General features: G+C 47.8%; 1 protein-coding gene across 1 annotated transcript in view; it reads right to left on the bottom strand.

The window, feature by feature from the left end:
* Window positions 1-11,228: 11,228 nt before the first annotated feature.
* PARP10 (poly(ADP-ribose) polymerase family member 10) overlaps window positions 11,229-18,877 on the bottom strand; it is an 89,619-nt gene continuing 81,970 nt past the window's right edge. The window contains 3 exon segments of the mRNA XM_069956849.1: window positions 11,229-12,321; window positions 12,892-13,066; window positions 15,253-16,118. Coding sequence (XP_069812950.1) covers window positions 12,008-12,321; window positions 12,892-13,066; window positions 15,253-16,118 — 1,355 coding nt within the window. The 3' untranslated portion in view covers window positions 11,229-12,007.

Genomic DNA, 18,877 nt, shown 5'->3' with positions numbered 1-18,877 from the left:
GGCTCAGTCTCTGATATAGAATGTATAACCCTATAGCTTTGTGGTTCTGGATATGGCGGCGGCTCAGTCTCTGATATAGAATGTATAACCCTATAGCTTTGTGGTTCTGGATATGGCGGCGGCTCAGTCTCTGATATAGAATGTATAACCCTATAGCTTTGTAATTCTGGATGTTCTGGATATGGCGGCGGCTCAGTCTCTGATATAGAATGTATAACCCTATAGCTTTGTGGTTCTGGATATGGCGGCGGCTCAGTCTCTGATATAGAATGTATAACCCTATAGCTTTGTGGTTCTGGATGTTCTGGATATGGCGGCGGCTCAGTCTCTTGATATAGAATGTATAACGCTATAGCTTTGTGGTTCTGGATATGGCGGCGGCTCAGTCTCCTGATATAGAATGTATAACGCTGTAGCTTTGTGGTTCTGGATATGGCGGCGGCTCAGTCTCCTGATATAGAATGTATAACCCTATAGCTTTGTGGTTCTGGATATGGCGGCGGCTCAGTCTCTGATATAGAATGTATAACCCTATAGCTTTGTAATTCTGGATGTTCTGGATATGGCGGCGGCTCAGTCTCTGATATAGAATGTATAACCCTATAGCTTTGTGGTTCTGGATATGGCGGCGGCTCAGTCTCTGATATAGAATGTATAACCCTATAGCTTTGTGGTTCTGGATGTTCTGGATATGGCGGCGGCTCAGTCTCTTGATATAGAATGTATAACGCTGTAGCTTTGTGGTTCTGGATATGGCGGCGGCTCAGTCTCCTGATATAGAATGTATAACCCTATAGCTTTGTGGTTCTGGATATGGCGGCAGCTCAGTCTCTGATATAGAATGTATAACCCTATAGCTTTGTGGTTCTGGATATGGCGGCGGCTCAGTCTCTGATATAGAATGTATAACGCTATAGCTTTGTGGTTCTGGATATGGCGGCGGCTCAGTCTCTGATATAGAATGTATAACGCTATAGCTTTGTGGTTCTGGATATGGCGGCGGCTCAGTCTCTGATATAGAATGTATAACGCTGTAGCTTTGTGGTTCTGGATATGGCGGCAGCTCAGTCTCCTGATATAGAATGTATAACGCTATAGCTTTGTGGTTCTGGATGTTCTGGATATGGCTGCGGCTCAGTCTCTGATATAGAATGTATAACGCTGTAGCTTTGTGGTTCTGGATATGGCGGCGGCTCAGTCTCTTGATATAGAATGTATAACGCTGTAGCTTTGTGGTTCCGGATATGGCGGCGGCTCAGTCTCCTGATATAGAATGTATAACCCTATAGCTTTGTGGTTCTGGATGTTCTGGATATGGCGGCGGCTCAGTCTCTGATATAGAATGTATAACCCTATAGCTTTGTGGTTCTGGATATGGCGGCGGCTCAGTCTCTGATATAGAATGTAAACCCTATAGCTTTGTGGTTCTGGATATGGCGGCGGCTCAGTCTCTTGATATAGAATGTATAACGCTGTAGCTTTGTGGTTCTGGATATGGCGGCGGCTCAGTCTCCTGATATAGAATGTATAACGCTGTAGCTTTGTGGTTCTGGATATGGCGGCGGCTCAGTCTCCTGATATAGAATGTATAACGCTATAGCTTTGTGGTTCTGGATGTTCTGGATATGGCTGCGGCTCAGTCTCTGATATAGAATGTATAACGCTGTAGCTTTGTGGTTCTGGATATGGCGGCGGCTCAGTCTCTTGATATAGAATGTATAACGCTGTAGCTTTGTGGTTCCGGATATGGCGGCGGCTCAGTCTCCTGATATAGAATGTATAACGCTATAGCTTTGTGGTTCTGGATGTTCTGGATATGGCGGCGGCTCAGTCTCCTGATATAGAATGTATAACGCTGTTGCTTTGTGGTTCTGGATGTTCTGGATATGGCGGCGGCTCAGTCTCCTGATATAGAATGTATAACCCTATAGCTTTGTGGTTCTGGATGTTCTGGATATGGCGGCGGCTCAGTCTCTGATATAGAATGTATAACCCTATAGCTTTGTGGTTCTGGATATGGCGGCGGCTCAGTCTCTGATATAGAATGTATAACCCTATAGCTTTGTGGTTCTGGATATGGCGGCGGCTCAGTCTCTTGATATAGAATGTATAACGCTGTAGCTTTGTGGTTCTGGATATGGCGGCGGCTCAGTCTCCTGATATAGAATGTATAACGCTGTAGCTTTGTGGTTCTGGATATGGCGGCGGCTCAGTCTCCTGATATAGAATGTATAACCCTATAGCTTTGTGGTTCTGGATATGGCGGCGGCTCAGTCTCTGATATAGAATGTATAACGCTATAGCTTTGTGGTTCTGGATGTTCTGGATATGGCGGTGGCTCAGTCTCCTGATATAGAATGTATAACCCTATAGCTTTGTAATTCTGGATGTTCTGGATATGGCGGCGGCTCAGTCTCTGATATAGAATGTATAACGCTGTAGCTTTGTGGTTCTGGATATGGCGGCGGCTCAGTCTCCTGATGTAGAATGTATAACCCTATAGCTTTGTGGTTCTGGATATGGCGGCGGCTCAGTCTCTTGATATAGAATGTATAACGCTGTAGCTTTGTGGTTCTGGATATGGCGGCGGCTCAGTCTCCTGATATAGAATGTATAACCCTATAGCTTTGTGGTTCTGGATATGGCGGCGGCTCAGTCTCTGATATAGAATGTATAACGCTATAGCTTTGTGGTTCTGGATGTTCTGGATATGGCGGCGGCTCAGTCTCCTGATATAGAATGTATAACCCTATAGCTTTGTGGTTCTGGATGTTCTGGATATGGCGGCGGCTCAGTCTCTTGATATAGAATGTATAACCCTATAGCTTTGTGGTTCTGGATATGGCGGCGGCTCAGTCTCCTGATATAGAATGTATAACGCTGTAGCTTTGTGGTTCTGGATATGGCGGCGGCTCAGTCTCTGATATAGAATGTATAACGCTGTAGCTTTGTGGTTCTGGATATGGCGGCGGCTCAGTCTCCTGATATAGAATGTATAACCCTATAGCTTTGTGGTTCTGGATATGGCGGCGGCTCAGTCTCTGATATAGAATGTATAACGCTATAGCTTTGTGGTTCTGGATGTTCTGGATATGGCGGCGGCTCAGTCTCCTGATATAGAATGTATAACCCTATAGCTTTGTGGTTCTGGATGTTCTGGATATGGCGGCGGCTCAGTCTCTTGATATAGAATGTATAACGCTGTAGCTTTGTGGTTCTGGATATGGCGGCGGCTCAGTCTCCTGATATAGAATGTATAACGCTATAGCTTTGTGGTTCTGGATATGGCGGCGGCTCAGTCTCTGATATAGAATGTATAACCCTATAGCTTTGTGGTTCTGGATATGGCGGCGGCTCAGTCTCTGATATAGAATGTATAACCCTATAGCTTTGTGGTTCTGGATATGGCGGCGGCTCAGTCTCTGATATAGAATGTATAACGCTATAGCTTTGTGGTTCTGGATGTTCTGGATATGGCGGTGGCTCAGTCTCCTGATATAGAATGTATAACCCTATAGCTTTGTGGTTCTGGATATGGCGGCGGCTCAGTCTCTTGATATAGAATGTATAACGCTGTAGCTTTGTGGTTCTGGATATGGCGGCGGCTCAGTCTCTGATATAGAATGTATAACCCTATAGCTTTGTGGTTCTGGATATGGCGGCGGCTCAGTCTCTGATATAGAATGTATAACCCTATAGCTTTGTGGTTCTGGATGTTCTGGATATGGCGGCGGCTCAGTCTCTTGATATAGAATGTATAACCCTATAGCTTTGTGGTTCTGGATGTTCTGGATATGGCGGCGGCTCAGTCTCCTGATATAGAATGTATAACCCTATAGCTTTGTGGTTCTGGATATGGCGGCGGCTCAGTCTCCTGATATAGAATGTATAACGCTATAGCTTTGTGGTTCTGGATATGGCGGCGGCTCAGTCTCTGATATAGAATGTATAACGCTATAGCTTTGTGGTTCTGGATATGGCGGCGGCTCAGTCTCTGATATAGAATGTATAACGCTATAGTATTGTGGTTCTGGATATGGCGGCGGCTCAGTCTCCTGATATAGAATGTATAACGCTGTAGCTTTGTGGTTCTGGATATGGCGGCGGCTCAGTCTCCTGATATAGAATGTATAACGCTATAGCTTTGTGGTTCTGGATATGGCGGCGGCTCAGTCTCCTGATATAGAATGTATAACCCTATAGCTTTGTGGTTCTGGATGTTCTGGATATGGCGGCGGCTCAGTCTCTTGATATAGAATGTATAACGCTGTAGCTTTGTGGTTCTGGATATGGCGGCGGCTCAGTCTCCTGATATAGAATGTATAACCCTATAGCTTTGTGGTTCTGGATATGGCGGCGGCTCAGTCTCTGATATAGAATGTATAACCCTATAGCTTTGTGGTTCTGGATATGGCGGCGGCTCAGTCTCTGATATAGAATGTGTAACGCTATAGCTTTGTGGTTCTGGATATGGCGGCGGCTCAGTCTCTGATATAGAATGTATAACGCTGTAGCTTTGTGGTTCTGGATATGGCGGCGGCTCAGTCTCCTGATATAGAATGTATAACGCTATAGCTTTGTGGTTCTGGATGTTCTGGATATGGCGGCGGCTCAGTCTCTGATATAGAATGTATAACGCTGCAGCTTTGTGGTTCTGGATATGGCGGCGGCTCAGTCTCCTGATATAGAATGTATAACCCTATAGCTTTGTGGTTCTGGATGTTCTGGATATGGCGGCGGCTCAGTCTCTTGATATAGAATGTATAACGCTGTAGCTTTGTGGTTCTGGATATGGCGGCGGCTCAGTCTCTTGATATAGAATGTATAACGCTGTAGCTTTGTGGTTCCGGATATGGCGGCGGCTCAGTCTCCTGATATAGAATGTATAACGCTATAGCTTTGTGGTTCTGGATGTTCTGGATATGGCGGCGGCTCAGTCTCCTGATATAGAATGTATAACGCTGTAGCTTTGTGGTTCTGGATGTTCTGGATATGGCGGCGGCTCAGTCTCCTGATATAGAATGTATAACCCTATAGCTTTGTGGTTCTGGATGTTCTGGATATGGCGGCGGCTCAGTCTCTGATATAGAATGTATAACCCTATAGCTTTGTGGTTCTGGATATGGCGGCGGCTCAGTCTCTGATATAGAATGTATAACCCTATAGCTTTGTGGTTCTGGATATGGCGGCGGCTCAGTCTCTTGATATAGAATGTATAACGCTGTAGCTTTGTGGTTCTGGATATGGCGGCGGCTCAGTCTCTGATATAGAATGTATAACGCTGTAGCTTTGTGGTTCTGGATATGGCGGCGGCTCAGTCTCTGATATAGAATGTATAACGCTATAGCTTTGTGGTTCTGGATGTTCTGGATATGGCGGTGGCTCAGTCTCCTGATATAGAATGTATAACCCTATAGCTTTGTAATTCTGGATGTTCTGGATATGGCGGCGGCTCAGTCTCTGATATAGAATGTATAACGCTGTAGCTTTGTGGTTCTGGATATGGCGGCGGCTCAGTCTCCTGATGTAGAATGTATAACCCTATAGCTTTGTGGTTCTGGATATGGCGGCGGCTCAGTCTCTTGATATAGAATGTATAACGCTGTAGCTTTGTGGTTCTGGATATGGCGGCGGCTCAGTCTCTGATATAGAATGTATAACGCTATAGCTTTGTGGTTCTGGATGTTCTGGATATAGCGGCGGCTCAGTCTCCTGATATAGAATGTATAACCCTATAGCTTTGTGGTTCTGGATGTTCTGGATATGGCGGCGGCTCAGTCTCTTGATATAGAATGTATAACGCTGTAGCTTTGTGGTTCTGGATATGGCGGCGGCTCAGTCTCTGATATAGAATGTATAACGCTATAGCTTTGTGGTTCTGGATGTTCTGGATATGGCGGTGGCTCAGTCTCCTGATATAGAATGTATAACCCTATAGCTTTGTAATTCTGGATGTTCTGGATATGGCGGCGGCTCAGTCTCTGATATAGAATGTATAACGCTGTAGCTTTGTGGTTCTGGATATGGCGGCGGCTCAGTCTCCTGATATAGAATGTATAACGCTATAGCTTTGTGGTTCTGGATATGGCGGCGGCTCAGTCTCTGATATAGAATGTATAACCCTATAGCTTTGTGGTTCTGGATATGGCGGCGGCTCAGTCTCTGATATAGAATGTATAACGCTATAGCTTTGTGGTTCTGGATATGGCGGCGGCTCAGTCTCCTGATATAGAATGTATAACCCTATAGCTTTGTAATTCTGGATGTTCTGGATATGGCGGCGGCTCAGTCTCTGATATAGAATGTATAACGCTGTAGCTTTGTGGTTCTGGATATGGCGGCGGCTCAGTCTCCTGATATAGAATGTATAACCCTATAGCTTTGTGGTTCTGGATGTTCTGGATATGGCGGCGGCTCAGTCTCTTGATATAGAATGTATAACGCTGTAGCTTTGTGGTTCTGGATATGGCGGCGGCTCAGTCTCCTGATATAGAATGTATAACGCTATAGCTTTGTGGTTCTGGATATGGCGGCGGCTCAGTCTCTGATATAGAATGTATAACCCTATAGCTTTGTGGTTCTGGATATGGCGGCGGCTCAGTCTCTGATATAGAATGTATAACCCTATAGCTTTGTGGTTCTGGATATGGCGGCGGCTCAGTCTCTGATATAGAATGTATAACGCTATAGCTTTGTGGTTCTGGATGTTCTGGATATGGCGGCGGCTCAGTCTCCTGATATAGAATGTATAACCCTATAGCTTTGTGGTTCTGGATGTTCTGGATATGGCGGCGGCTCAGTCTCTTGATATAGAATGTATAACGCTGTAGCTTTGTGGTTCTGGATATGGCGGCGGCTCAGTCTCCTGATATAGAATGTATAACCCTATAGCTTTGTGGTTCTGGATATGGCGGCGGCTCAGTCTCTGATATAGAATGTATATCCCTATAGCTTTGTAATTCTGGATGTTCTGGATATGGCGACGGCTCAGTCTCTGATATAGAATGTATAACGCTATAGCTTTGTGGTTCTGGATGTTCTCGATATGGCGGCGGCTCAGTCTCCTGATATAGAATGTATAACCCTATAGCTTTGTGGTTCTGGATATGGCGGCGGCTCAGTCTCTTGATATAGAATGTATAACGCTGTAGCTTTGTGGTTCTGGATATGGCGGCGGCTCAGTCTCCTGATATAGAATGTATAACGCTATAGCTTTGTGGTTCTGGATATGGCGGCGGCTCAGTCTCCTGATATAGAATGTATAACGCTATAGCTTTGTGGTTCTGGATGTTCTGGATATGGCGGCGGCTCAGTCTCTTGATATAGAATGTATAACGCTGTAGCTTTGTGGTTCTGGATATGGCGGCGGCTCAGTCTCTTGATATAGAATGTATAACGCTGTAGCTTTGTGGTTCTGGATATGGCGGCGGCTCAGTCTCTGATATAGAATGTATAACCCTATAGCTTTGTGGTTCTGGATATGGCGGCGGCTCAGTCTCTGATATAGAATGTATAACCCTATAGCTTTGTGGTTCTGGATATGGCGGCGGCTCAGTCTCTGATATAGAATGTATAACCCTATAGCTTTGTGGTTCTGGATGTTCTGGATATGGCGGCGGCTCAGTCTCTTGATATAGAATGTATAACGCTATAGCTTTGTGGTTCTGGATATGGCGGCGGCTCAGTCTCTGATATAGAATGTATAACGCTGTAGCTTTGTGGTTCTGGATATGGCGGCGGCTCAGTCTCCTGATATAGAATGTATAACCCTATAGCTTTGTGGTTCTGGATGTTCTGGATATGGCGGCGGCTCAGTCTCTTGATATAGAATGTATAACGCTGTAGCTTTGTGGTTCTGGATATGGCGGCGGCTCAGTCTCCTGATATAGAATGTATAACCTTATAGCTTTGTGGTTCTGGATATGGCGGCGGCTCAGTCTCTGATATAGAATGTATAACCCTATAGCTTTGTGGTTCTGGATATGGCGGCGGCTCAGTCTCTGATATAGAATGTATAACGCTATAGCTTTGTGGTTCTGGATATGGCGGCGGCTCAGTCTCTGATATAGAATGTATAACGCTATAGCTTTTTGGTTCTGGATATGGCGGCGGCTCAGTCTCTGATATAGAATGTATAACGCTATAGCTTGGTGGTTCTGGATGTTCTGGATATGGCGGCGGCTCAGTCTCCTGATATAGAATGTATAACGCTATAGCTTTGTGGTTCTGGATGTTCTGGATATGGCGGCGGCTCAGTCTCTGATATAGAATGTATAACGCTGTAGCTTTGTGGTTCTGGATATGGCGGCAGCTCAGTCTCCTGATATAGAATGTATAACCCTATAGCTTTGTGGTTCTGGATGTTCTGGATATAGCGGCGGCTCAGTCTCCTGATATAGAATGTATAACCCTATAGCTTTGTGGTTCTGGATGTTCTGGATATGGCGGCGGCTCAGTCTCTTGATATAGAATGTATAACGCTGTAGCTTTGTGGTTCTGGATATGGCGGCGGCTCAGTCTCTTGATATAGAATGTATAACGCTGTAGCTTTGTGGTTCTGGATATGGCGGCGGCTCAGTCTCCTGATATAGAATGTATAACGCTATAGCTTTGTGGTTCTGGATATGGCGGCGGCTCAGTCTCTGATATAGAATGTATAACGCTATATCTTTGTGGTTCTGGATGTGGCGGCGGCTCAGTCTCCTGATATAGAATGTATAACGCTGTAGCTTTGTGGTTCTGGATATGGCGGCGGCTCAGTCTCTGATATAGAATGTATAACCCTATAGCTTTGTGGTTCTGGATGTTCTGGATATGGCGGCGGCTCAGTCTCCTGATATAGAATGTATAACGCTGTAGCTTTGTGGTTCTGGATGTTCTGGATATGGCGGCGGCTCAGTCTCCTGATATAGAATGTATAACCCTATAGCTTTGTGGTCCTGGATGTTCTGGATATGGCGGCGGCTCAGTCTCTGATATAGAATGTATAACCCTATAGCTTTGTGGTTCTGGATATGGCGGCGGCTCAGTCTCTGATATAGAATGTATAACCCTATAGCTTTGTGGTTCTGGATATGGCGGCGGCTCAGTCTCTTGATATAGAATGTATAACGCTGTAGCTTTGTGGTTCTGGATGTTCTGGATATGGCGGCGGCTCAGTCTCCTGATATAGAATGTATAACGCTGTAGCTTTGTGGTTCTGGATATGGCGGCGGCTCAGTCTCTTGATATAGAATGTATAACCCTATAGCTTTGTGGTTCTGGATATGGCGGCGGCTCAGTCTCCTGATATAGAATGTATAACGCTATAGCTTTGTGGTTCTGGATATGGCGGCGGCTCAGTCTCTTGATATAGAATGTATAACGCTGTAGCTTTGTGGTTCTGGATATGGCAGCGGCTCAGTCTCCTGATATAGAATGTATAACCCTATAGCTTTGTAATTCTGGATGTTCTGGATATGGCGGTGGCTCAGTCTCCTGATATAGAATGTATAACGCTATAGCTTTGTAATTCTGGATGTTCTGGATATGGCGGCGGCTCAGTCTCCTGATATAGAATGTATAACCCTATAGCTTTGTGGTTCTGGATATGGCGGCGGCTCAGTCTCCTGATATAGAATGTATAACGCTGTAGCTTTGTGGTTCTGGATATGTCAGCAGTTCAAAGTGGCCAATGAGCTGTTCACTGCCAAGGCCTCTGTGCGCCTCCTCCTCCTTTACCCATCAGCTGCCTTTGACAGTCGACCATTCTCTCCTCCTACTCTTTCATCCCTTGGTGTCTGGATTCGGCCTCGTATGGTTCTTACCCCTCACACCGCATTTCTAGTATCTCCCACCACTTCCTCACCTCACTCCCTCACTTTCTACCATCTCAACAGCTGCACGATATCCCCGTCCATCGCGGCCTTGGGATCACCATTGATTCTTCTCTGTTAATTAAACTACACATTCAGGCCCTGACAACCCCCTGACCACCTCCTGACCACCCCCTGACCACCTCCTGACCCCCTCCTGACCCCCCCCCCTGACAACCCCCTGACAACTTCCTGACCACCCCCTGACCACCTCCAGCTGTCTTCAACTCAAAACCATTTAGTGAATTCGCTTTTCTTACCCCTGATGCAACAAAACTGCCGGTCCATGCGGTCATCTCCTCCTCTCTGGCCTCCATCTAACACCATTGCTCCCCTTTAATCTCAGCTCTGCTGCCCGACTAATCCACCCCTCCCCTCGCTCTACTAATCTCTTTACATTGCCCAAGAATTTATTTTATCCTGTTAACCACGACGTTCACGGCCGTCCACAACCGTCTCCTACGTATATCTCTGACCTGATATGCCGCTACCGTCCCTGACACCGCCTCCATCACGGGCAGGGTCCTCTGTCCTTAAAAACCAGTCTGTCATTTACCTTATTCATGTAGTATGTTTCTCAATAGGCTGCATAGGGAAGGGGGGACACCACTGGAAAGAGATAAGAGGAAGGCTGCAGAGAAGGGGAAGCACCACTGGAAAGAGATAAGGGGAAGGCTGCAGAGAAGGGGAAGCACCACTGGAAAGAGATAAGGGGAAGGCTGCAGAGAAGGGGAAGCACCACTGGAAAGAGATAAGGGGAAGGCTGCAGAGAGGGGGGGTCACCACCGAGAAGAGATAAGGGGAAGGCTGCAGAGAAGGGGAAGCACCACTGGAAAGAGATAAGGGGAAAGCTGCAGAGAAGGGGGAACACCACCGAGAAGAGATAAGGGGAAGGCTGCAGAGAAGGGGGGACACCACCGAGAAGAGATAAGGGGAAGGCTGCAGAGAAGGGGGGACACCACCGGAAAGAGATAAGGGGAAGGCTGCAGAGAAGGGGGGACACCACCGAGAAGAGATAAGGGGAAGGCTGCAGAGAAGGGGGGCATTACCTGAAAGAGATAAGGGGAAGGCTGCAGAGAAGGGGGGACACCACCGAGAAGAGATAAGGGGAAGGCTGCAGAGAAGGGGGGACACCACCGGAAAGAGATAAGGGGAAGGCTGCAGAGAGTGGGGGACACCACCGAGAAGAGATAAGAGGAAGGCTGCAGAGAAGGGGGGCATTACCCGAAAGAGATAAGGGGAAGGGGGGCATTACCCAAAAGAGATAAGGGGAAGGCTGCAGAAGAGAAAGACACCACCAAGAAGGGATAATAGGAAAACTGTGGAGGAGGAGGCACCCAGAGGGGACAACAAGAGTCTTCAAAAGGTACTAAATGTTGTAAGAACTACATTGTTATGTTCTGCTTTATTATGTAAGAGCAGACAATAATGCAAAGCTACACATGACTTATGGTGCGTTTACACAGGCAGATTTATCTGACAGATTTTTGAAGCCAAAGCCAGGAACAGACCATAAACAGGGAACGTGTCATAAAGGAAAGACTGAGATTTCTCCTTTTTTCAAATCCATTCCTGATTTTGGCTTCCAAAATCTGTCAGATAAATCTGCCTGTGTAAATGCACCATAAGGCTGATCAATAAGGTACACGAGCGCCGAGCACTTACTGAGCTTATCACACAGCCCGATAATTGATTACCAAGGACTGCATGGACATCATTAGTGAGGTAATGTAAGAACAGTTTAGGTGGTCCTCTGCTTATTCACTCGTTAGCCATTGCCCATACATCGCTATTACTCGTAGCGATGCACAGTTGCAGCCAATAATATTGCTGTGGGACCTAAAGAAACAATCAGCCGATGATCGTTGTCTCTATTACATGGAGAGATTAACAGACGATTATCCCTCTGTGTATTAGGGCCCTTAGGTCATGACAGCCAGAATCTATAGTCCTGTGGATAGGGTGTAATCCGGTACAGACCCTCACAATAATCTTATGACACAAACTGGAGGCCATTATCAGTCCGTATAAGAGGATGTTACCCTCCTGCTATGTGAGCCTGTGTTCTCGGCCTGCTCATCCATCCCTCCTCCATGGTTCGCCCAATGTTTGGTAATAATAGCTGCTTCTTCCAGTTCTTGCTTTTGCTGGGCTTATTGATGACCATCAGTCTCCCTACAGCATGTTATAAGGTACTGTGGATATGCTTGGGTGTCGTTAAATATGACAAAAAGGGAGGGGTCCTCAAGATGGTCGGTAAGGCTGTCGTATCGTTGTGGAACATCACCGATCACATCACGCTTAATGGGAGGTGTTTTCATATCTTCTTTTCCTATGGTAAACTCTCCAGTCAGTACCTGGGCCACCAAAATGTACTTGTTTCCTTCACTGGATGGTGGTGAATATCTGTCCCTCGCAGAAATGGTAGCCTCTACAGCGAAATACACACCGTGCCCATAGAGAGTGGCTGATGGCGAGAGAAAAACTGTCATAATTAATGTGACATCAGGAATATCAGAGGAAGAAGAGCAGACCATAAAGAACATAGGTCAGGTATTACACTATGGTATAGTAAGAGTATGGCCACACAATGGAAAGAGGAGGAAGATGGTGACAATGGTGAGGGGGAGGAGGAGAACAGGGACAAAACATTGAGGAGAAGGAGGACAGTGACACAATGGTGAGGAGGAAGAGGATGGTGACAAACGAAGAGGGTGAGAGGGACAGTGACAGAATGGGTAGGAATATGGCGATGCAACAGTGAGGGGCATGGTAACACAATGGTAAGGAGGAGGAGGACAGTGGCACAATGGTGGGAAGGAAGAGATTGGAAACAATGCTGAGAAGGATGGTGACACAAAGGTAAGGAGGAGGGCATGAAGGACAGATACAGTGGTGAGGAGGATAGTGAAACAATGGTGAGGAGAAGATGGACGGTGACACAACAGTGAGGGGGGGTGGTGGCACAATGGTGAGAAGGAGTAGGATGTGTTATGTAGGTGGATTCTATCTCTTTGTAGCCATTGTTGCTTCTTACCATTCTTTCCACAAAAGCTGCGGTTAAATCCTCGGTGACAGATTTCCTTTGCACCGTTTTCCGTGGTTCCGTGATACAAAGTGCGCTCTATAAGTGTCCTGGGGTACTGTGCCACCATACTGTGCTTCTTTAGTAGGTATTGCTTATAGAGAAGGGTATTCTGCACCTTCTGCACCTAAACATGCAGATAGGTATAAGTGGTCAACACAGACATCAGCCTGGGTGGTCTTACAGCCTGCAGGGGGTCTCCAGACAACAGCCAACACCTCCATACAACACAGGGGGTCTCCAGACAACAGACAACACCTCTACACACACAGGGGGTCTCCAGACAACAGCCAACACCTCTACACACACAGGGGGTCTCCAGACAACACCTCTACACACACAGGGGGTCTCCAGACAACACCTCTACACACACAGGGGGTCTCCAGACAACAGCCAACACCTCTACACACACAGGGGGTCTCCAGACAACAGACAACACCTCCATACAACACAGGGGGTCTCCAGACAACACCTCTACACACACAGGGGGTCTCCAGACAACAGACAACACCTCCATACAACACAGGGGGTCTCCAGACAACAGCCAACACCTCTACACACACAGGGGGTCTCCAGACAACAGACAACACCTCCATACAACACAGGGGGTCTCCAGACAACACCTCTACACACACAGGGGGTCTCCAGACAACAGACAACACCTCTACACACACAGGGGGTCTCCAGACAACAGCCAACACCTCTACACACACAGGGGGTCTCCAGACAACAGCCAACACCTCCATACAACACAGGGGGTCTCCAGACAACAGACAACACCTCTACACACACAGGGGGTCTCCAGACAACAGCCAACACCTCTACACACACAGGGGGTCTCCAGACAACAGCCAACACCTCTACACACACAGGGGGTCTCCAGACAACAGACAACACCTCTACACACACAGGGGGTCTCCAGACAACAGACAACACCTCTACACACACAGGGGGTCTCCAGACAACAGACAACACCTCTACACACACAGGGGGTCTCCAGACAACAGACAACACCTCCATACAACACAGGGGGTCTTCACACAACACCTCTACACAACACAGGGGGTCTCCACACAACAGACAACACCTCTACACACACAGGGGGTCTCCAGACAACAGCCGACATCTTTACACAACACAGGAGGTCTCCAGACAACAGCCGACATCTTTACACAACACAGGAGGTCTCCAGACAACAGCCAACACCTCTACACACACAGGGGGTCTCCAGACAACAGCCGACATCTTTACACAACACAGGAGGTCTCCAGACAACAGCCAACACCTCTACACACACAGGGGGTCTCCAGACAACAGCCAACACCTCTACACACACAGGGGGTCTCCAGACAACAGCCAACACCTCCATACAACACAGGGGGTCTCCAGACAACAGACAACACCTCTACACACACAGGGGGTCTCCAGACAACAGCCAACACCTCTACACACACAGGGGGTCTCCAGACAACAGACAACACCTCCATACAACACAGGGGTCTCCAGACAACAGACAACACCTCCATACAACACAGGGGGTCTCCAGACAACAGACAACACCTCTACACACACAGGGGGTCTCCAGACAACAGCCAACACCTCTACACACACAGGGGGTCTCCAGACAACAGCCAACACCTCCATACAACACAGGGGGTCTCCAGACAACAGCCAACACCTCCATACAACACAGGGGTCTCCAGACAACAGACAACACCTCTACACACACAGGGGGTCTCCAGACAACAGACAACACCTCCATACAACACAGGGGGTCTCCACACAACACCTCTACACACACAGGGGGTCTCCAGACAACACCTCCATACAACAAAGGGGGTCTCCACACAACACCTCTACACAACACAGGGGGTCTCCACACAACAGACAACACCTCTACACACACAGGGGGTCTCCAGACAACAGCCAACACCTCTACACACACAGGGGGTCTCCAGACAACAGCCAACATCTTTACACAACACAGGAGGTCTCCAGACAACAGCCGACATCTTTACACAACACAGGGGGTCTCCAGACAACGGCCGACACCTTTACGCAACACTGGGGGTCTCCAGACAAATGGACGACACTTTTACGCAACACAGGAGGTCTCCAGACAACGGCCGACACCTTTACACAACACAGGGGGTCTCCAGACAACGGCCGACACCTTTACACAACACAGGGGGTCTCCAGACAAAGGCCGACACCTTTACACAACACAGGGGGACCTCTGCAGCACACTGGGGGCTCCAGATGTCAGGCACCATTGTCTCTAGTGACATCATCATGTATATTGGTTGTTATTACCTGGAGGACCTGTGTGACAGCTCTCAGGTTATGCAGGGTGCTCAGGAACGGCTCCACCACTCTATTATACTCCTCTGATGTCTCACACACTGGGATAAGAACGGCCGTCTGTTGTGGACTCATGGGTTTGGCTGCATGGACAGCGCTCAGGATCTGCTCCAGTTCTTTCTGACATTTCTGGGGGGTTTGTAAGAATCCATGGATCTGCAGCTGGCCGTCAGCCTCTGTTATTGTCACTTTGTGTTTCCTCTCTAGAGCAGACATGATCTCAGTTTTGTGCTGGAAATCTTCTACCCCATCCATAGTCACCATGCACAGACTGGCTGTCACGGCTTTCTTTATGGCTGCACAGGCCACCACCAGGCTGGTCTCATCCCCCGCCAGGACTTTTATCTGAGCAGCGTCCTCAGCCTTGGCCATCTCATCTATAGAAGGAATAAGCTTTGCACTCGGGGAAACCTCATCACAAGCCCAAGAACTTCGCAAAGACATTTCTAGAGCCATCTGTAAGGGTTTTTCTGCCTCTTCCAAGACTTGCTCTCTAAGAGAAAGTTCCAGAGCCTTCTGTAAGTCCTGCTCCTCGTCTCTTGTGTCTTGGGTGTCCATAGACATCTGGATGGCGAGCAGCAGTTGAGCTTCTTCATCCAGTTGGCGATCTTGGAACTCATCCCTGGACATCTTACAGGCTTGCTCCAGCTCTTCATCCCCGGTCTCTGAGGAGCCGTCATCTGGGCCCCTGGCAGACGCATCTGTATACAAATCTACATCTTCATCATCTTGTTCTAAGTTTCTATGAATAGTCGCAACCGAATCCTCTTCGTTATCTTCTTTACTCTTCAGAAGAGAAGCAAACATCTTAATATCCTCTGGGAGAAAACAAAAAAAATGTAGGATAAGGGCAGACACGTGTAGTGATGTCATAGAGACGACTGTAGGAAGGGGAAGACACGTGTAGTGATGTCATAGAGACGACTGTAGGAAGGGGAAGACACGTGTAGTGATGTCATAGAGGGAGCCGACTGTAGGATGGGGAAGACACGTGTAGTGATGTCATAGAGGGAGCAGACTGTAGGATGGGGAAGACTCGTGTAGTGATGTCATAGAGGGAGCAGACTGTAGGAAGGGGAAGACACGTGTAGTGATGTCATAGAGACGACTGTAGGAAGGGGAATACACGTGTAGTGATGTCATAGAGGGAGCAGACTGTAGGATGGGGAAGACACGTGTAGTGATGTCATAGAGACGACTGTAGGATGGGGAAGACACGTGTAGTGATGTCATAGAGGGAGCAGACTGTAGGAAGGGGAAGACACGTGTAGTGATGTCATAGAGACGACTGTAGGAAGGGGAATACACGTGTAGTGATGTCATAGAGGGAGCAGACTGTAGGATGGGGAAGACACGTGTAGTGATGTCAGAGACGACTATAGGATGGGGAATACACGTGTAGTGATGTCATAGAGGGAGCAGACTGTAGGATGGGGAAGACACGTGTAGTGATGTCATAGAGGGAGCAGACTGTATGATGGGGAAGACACGTGTAGTGATGTCATAGAGAGAGCCGACTGTAGGATGGGGAAGACACGTGTAGTGATGTCATAGAGGGAGCAGACTGTAGGATGGGGAAGACACGTGTAGTGATGTCATAGAGACGACTGTAGGATGGGGAAGACACGTGTAGTGATGTCATAGAGAGAGCAGACTGTAGGATGGGGAAGACACGTGTAGTGATGTCATAGAGAGAGCCGACTGTAGGATGGGGAAGACACGTGTAGTGATGTCATAGAGAGAGCCGACTGTAGGATGGGGAAGACACGTGTAGTGATGTCATAGAGACGACTGTAGGATGGGGAAGACACGTGTAGTGATGTCATAGAGGGAGCAGACTGTAGGATGGGGAAGACACGTGTAGTGATGTCATAGAGAGCAGACTGTAGGATGGGGAAGACACGTGTAGTGATGTCACAGAGACGACTGTAGGATGGGGAAGACACGTGTAGTGATGTCATAGAGACGACTGTAGGATGGGGAAGACACGTGTAGTGATGTCATAGAGGGAGCAGACTGTAGGATGGGGACGACACGTGTAGTGATGTCATAGAGGGAGTAGACTAGGCAGAGACATGTGTAGTGATATCATAGAGAGCCGACTGTAGGATGGGGTAGACACGTGTAATGATGTCAGAGAGCTGACTGTAGGATGGGGAAGACACGTGTAGTGATGTCATAGAGACGACTATAGGATAGGGTAGACACGTGTAGTGATGTCATAGAGGGAGCCGACTGTAGGATGGGGAAGACACGTGTAGTGATGTCATAGAGAGAGCAGACTGTAGGATGGGGAAGACACGTGTAGTGATGTCATAGAGGGAGCCGACTGTAGGATGGGGAAGACACGTGTAGTGATGTCATAGAGAGAGCAGACTGTAGGATGGGGAAGACACGTGTAGTGATGTCATAGAGAGAGCCGACTGTAGGATGGGGAAGACACGTGTAGTGATGTCATAGAGGGAGCAGACTGTAGGATGGGGAAGACACGTGTAGTGATGTCATAGAGGGAGCAGACTGTAGGATGGGGAAGACACGTGTAGTGATGTCATAGAGGGAGCAGACTAGGCAGAGACACGTGTAGTGATGTCATAGAGACAGTTGACTGTAGGATGGGGAAGATACGTGTAGTGATGTCATAGAGGGAGCAGACTGTAGGATGGGGAAGACACGTGTAGTGATGTCATAGAGAGCAGACTGTAGGATGGGGAAGACACGTGTAGTGATGTCATAGAGGGAGCAGACTGTAGGATGGGGAAGATACGTGTAGTGATGTCATAGAGACGACTGTAGGATGGGGAAGACACGTGTAGTGATGTCATAGAGGGAGCAGACTGTAGGATGGGGTAGACACGTGTAGTGATGTCATAGAGACGACTGTAGGATGGGGAAGACACGTGTAGTGATGTCATAGAGGGAGCAGACTGTAGGATGGGGAAGACACGTGTAGTGATGTCATAGAGGGAGCAGACTGTAGGATGGGGAAGACACGTGTAGTGATGTCATAGAGGGAGCAGACTGTAGGATGGGGAAGACACGTGTAGTGATGTCATAGAGGAAGCAGACTGTAGGATGGGGAAGACACGTGTAGTGATGTCATAGAGAGAGCCGACTGTAGGATGGGGAAGACACGTGTAGTGATGTCATAGAGGGAGCCGACTATAGGATGGGGTAGATACGTGTAGTGATGTCATAGAGAGCCGACTGTAGGATGGGGAAGACACGTGTAGTGATGTCATAGAGGGAGCAGACTGTAGGATGGGGAAGACACGTGTAGTGATGTCATAGAGACGACTGTAGGATGGGGAAGACACGTGTAGTGATGTCATAGAGACGACTGTAGGATGGGGAAGACACGTGTAGTGATGTCATAGAGACGACTGTAGGATGGGGAAGACACGTGTAGTGATGTCAGAGACAACTATAGGATGGGGAAGACACGTGTAGTGATGTCATAAAGAGAGCAGACTGTAGGAAGGGGAAGACACGTGTAGTGATGTCATAAAGAGAGCAGACTGTAGGAAGGGGAAGACACGTGTAGTGATGTCATAGAGAGAGCAGACTGTAGGATGGGGAA

The sequence above is a fragment of the Dendropsophus ebraccatus genome, chromosome 2, assembly GCF_027789765.1.
Source record: "Dendropsophus ebraccatus isolate aDenEbr1 chromosome 2, aDenEbr1.pat, whole genome shotgun sequence".
Taxonomy (NCBI): Eukaryota; Metazoa; Chordata; class Amphibia; order Anura; family Hylidae; genus Dendropsophus; species Dendropsophus ebraccatus.
Note: the sequence above shows the minus strand (reverse complement) of the source record. Positions and strands in the feature narration are given on the sequence as shown.